The sequence below is a fragment of the Triticum urartu genome, chromosome 3, assembly GCF_003073215.2.
Source record: "Triticum urartu cultivar G1812 chromosome 3, Tu2.1, whole genome shotgun sequence".
In the NCBI taxonomy this organism is placed as follows: Eukaryota; Viridiplantae; Streptophyta; class Magnoliopsida; order Poales; family Poaceae; genus Triticum; species Triticum urartu.
This window is the reverse complement of record NC_053024.1, coordinates 51,421,241-51,425,014: the sequence shown is the minus strand read 5'-3', so window position 1 is coordinate 51,425,014 and position 3,774 is coordinate 51,421,241. Positions and strand designations below refer to the sequence as shown.

At 42.5% G+C, this 3,774-nt stretch overlaps 1 protein-coding gene across 1 annotated transcript; it reads right to left on the bottom strand.

Moving 5' to 3' along the window:
* Positions 1 to 3,024: 3,024 nt before the first annotated feature.
* Positions 3,025 to 3,440, bottom strand: LOC125547911 (60S ribosomal protein L35a-1-like). The gene is made up of 2 exons (XM_048711648.1): positions 3,162 to 3,440; positions 3,025 to 3,066 (listed from the first exon to the last, which is right to left on the bottom strand). The coding sequence occupies exons 1-2, from the start codon at positions 3,438 to 3,440 to the stop codon at positions 3,025 to 3,027; spliced, it is 321 nt and encodes a 106-aa protein (XP_048567605.1).
* Between the last annotated feature and the right edge of the window lie 334 nt (positions 3,441 to 3,774).

Below are 3,774 nucleotides of genomic sequence, written 5' to 3'. Positions count from 1 at the left end.
ACGTACTCCTTCCTCCTATATATACCTACGTACCCCCAATCGATCAGATACGGAGCCAAAAACCTAATTCCACCGCCGCAACTTTCTGTATCCACGAGATCCCATCTTGGGGCCTGTTCCGGAGCTCCGCCGGAGGGGGTATCCATCACGGAGGGCTTCTACATCAACACCATAGCCTGTCCGATGAAGTGTGAGTAGTTTACCTCAGACCTTCGGGTCCATAGTTATTAGCTAGATGGCTTCTTCTCTCTTTTTGGATCTCAATACAAAGTTCTCCCCCTCTCTTGTGGAGATCTATTCGATGTAATCTTCTTTTTGCGGTGTGTTTGTTGAGACCGATGAATTGTGGGTTTATGATCAAGTCTATCTATGAATAATATTTGAATCTTCTCTGAATTCTTTTATGTATGATTGGTTATCTTTGCAAGTCTCTTCGAATTATCAGTATGGTTTGGCCTACTAGATTGATGTTTCTTGCAATGGGAGATGTGCTTGGGTTCAATCTTGCGGTGTCCTTTCCCAGTGACAGTAGGGGCAGCAAGGCACGTATTATATTGTTGCCATCGAGGATAACAAGATGGGGTTTTATCATATTGCATGAATTTAGCCCTCTACATCATGTCATCTTGCTTAAGGCGTTACTCTGTTTTCATGAACTTAATACACTAGATGCATGCTGGATAGCGGTCGATGAGTGGAGTAATTGTAGTAGATGCAGGCAGGAGTCGGTCTACTTGTCTCGGACATGATGCCTATATACATGATCATTCCTAGATATTCTCATAACTATGCTCAATTCTGTCAATTGCTCAACAGTAATTCGTTCACCCACCGTAGAATACTTATGCTCTTGAGAGAAGCCACTAGTGAAACCTATGGCCCCCGGGTCTATCTTCATCATATTAATCTTCCAATACTTAGTTATTTCCTTTGCTTTTATTTTACTTTGCATCTTTATCATAAAAATACCAAAAATATTATCTTATCATATCTATCAGATCTCACTCTCGGAAATGACCGTGAAGGGATTGACAACCCCTTATTGCGTTGCTTGCGAGGAGTTATTTGCTTTGTGCAGGTACTAGGGGACGCGCGCACAACCTCCTACTGGATTGATACCTTGGTTCTCAAAAACTGAGGGAAATACTTATGCTACTTTGCTGCATCATCCTTTCCTCTTCGGGGAAATCCAACACAGTGCTCAAGAGGTAGCAGCCAGCAGCAAAAAATATGTAACAATTGTGTACCATCTCTAGGTAGGAGATGGACTCACCGGAGAGGAGGTTGTAGTCGAAGCCGCACACAGGCGCCGCCGCCACCGTCACCCTCTATAGGAGATGCTACCGCTTCATCGACGGACTCATCTGGTACAAGGAGATCATCAAAATGCATCAGATACATGATCATCAAAACGCAGCAGCAGGAGCAAATACAAGTTTAGCCCACCATGAACAGGGGGCGCTAGGCAATCCAGTAGCAATGTCATATATAGGTAATGTTAAAAGGATCTTAGATAATTAGTTTTTTTTTGTCTTTGTTTTTCTTGTGCGGCAACGAACGGAGCTAGAGCGAGGGATATCAGCAGAGCAGAGTGGACCTTGGTCGTCTTGTGTGGCAGCAGGAGTATTCAATAGCAGCGTGAAGGATTTTTAACACTATTCTTTCATGTCAAAATGACTGCATGAAGACTTTCTTTCACTTGGGGAAACCAAGCTAAGTAGCAGTCTAGAGACACAGTACAAGTACATGCATCAAATAAACACCATGAGCAACACATGGTTCAAGAAGAATGATATAACAGAAGTCTTTAGCATCCTAGGATCAGTTGTTTTCTAAGAAAAACAATTCTAATTAAGAGAGCATGCTTCTTAAGACTGTGCTATTTTTCCAAATTGACAGCATTATATCTCAGTGTTACATGTGAATAGAGATATGACAATAGCAGATATAGATAATTCGAGGGAACAAAAAGTAGTAGATATGACAATAACAGCTACAAATCAAAGTGCTCCTTTTACTAGAATTTTTTATGATAGCCACTGGGCTTCACAAGTATATGAAAGAAACATATCCCAATGCTTCGCTTGATGTTCTTTTTCTTAAAAGTGGATGAGGAATAAATTATATAGGAGGTATCATGTGAGGATGAAAATAAATCTAGTGAAGTTTCTGTATTATTTGTACCTATCAGGTCAATAAACTTAAGCAACCCAAGTAACTTAACAAGGAATCCAGTGATAGTGCAAGTGCTTGAGTAATAATAAACTTAATAATACACGCTAAACATCCGAGATTAATAACTTTACTATCAACCTATGCCTGAGTGCAACTACAATACTTATTTAAGCCCTTATCAACCTTTGCTACAAGGCGAGATAAACAGAAGCAACACAACTGCACTTAATAATACACACTAACCATCCGAGTTTAATAACTTTGCTATCAATTTAATTTTCTATTTCCAAGTCTTGTATATCCTAGCACATGCTGGAGTAAAGGCCAAGCAATCCAGTATGATGATATGCATGTCCAAATGAGATAATGCAACATTTCCTGCACATTCCAAGTGTGTTTGCCTCTTGCAAGACCAACATATCCCTTCCGGCGATTGTTTCCATTGGACAAAGCAAGGAACGGATCAATGTAAACGGATCAAAGTACAGATTGATAATAACAAAGTTAATACAATGTAAATGGATCAAGTAAAGATTGATAACTCATAATGACAATATTGCCTAGCATGCATCTTTTAGGGATTAAAATGGCAAGATCACGGAATCCTACATCAACCAGATTGAATGACCCAAACTAAACCATCATCAATCTCTCGATGGACACACTGCACAAGTCCATATACTTTAGGCATGTTATATATTGCGACTACACTTGGAATTCTATAACATAAATCCTAGTCATTCTCAAGGCGCAGGACAAAATGCAACACACATGCTAGAGTAAAATCACATAGAGCAAAGCAACAGCCTTAAACAAACATCATCAGTGATAGTGCAGCAGATGCTAACTTTAGATGCTGCTCAGGTACATGAACACTCTGACCTTGCGCCCCTGCACACAACGCAAAGCAACAAACAGCCTCAGCAAAAAAGCACCATCAAGAAAGCAAGCAGCGTATCAAAAACTAAGGGCGGGCGGGCACTGACCATGGACTCCGCGGGGAGGTTGGACTCGAACTGGGCACGGACGACACCGGAGTTGCTGTGAGGGCGGGTGATCTTGCCCCAGAGGCAGCGGTAGTGGGTGTCGTTGCTCTTGGTCTTGGCCTTGTACACGTATGCCAGGCGCTTCCCGGCGTACCACGCCACGTCCTCCTTGGTGTTCACCCCCTCGACCTGCACCAGCGACGTGCTCTCGTACTGGTTTGACTTTAACCTGTAGATCAACCCCCACATCGCCGTCAGTGCTCCGGCCAATCTCACCATGAAATGAATCGCCAGATCCGCCGAGAGCATGGCCAAGAATGGGGCTGCTCACCTCTTGAAGTCGAGGATGTACTACAAAAAATACACTTCCGTGATGATACGTGTTTGTCACAGTAGGTCGCGTTTTCTGTCATGCATGTACATCCATGACAAATTTATGACAGAATCAAGAGAGTCATACCTGTGCTGTCGTAGAAGTGTTCCATGACATTGCCAAAATTATCATCACGGAAGTGTCCACTTCCATGACGATAAATTGCGCGTCACAGAAGTGCTTTCGTCAAGGGTGACCGACACGTGGCATCCACCGTAACGGAACTCCGTTAAGCTATCG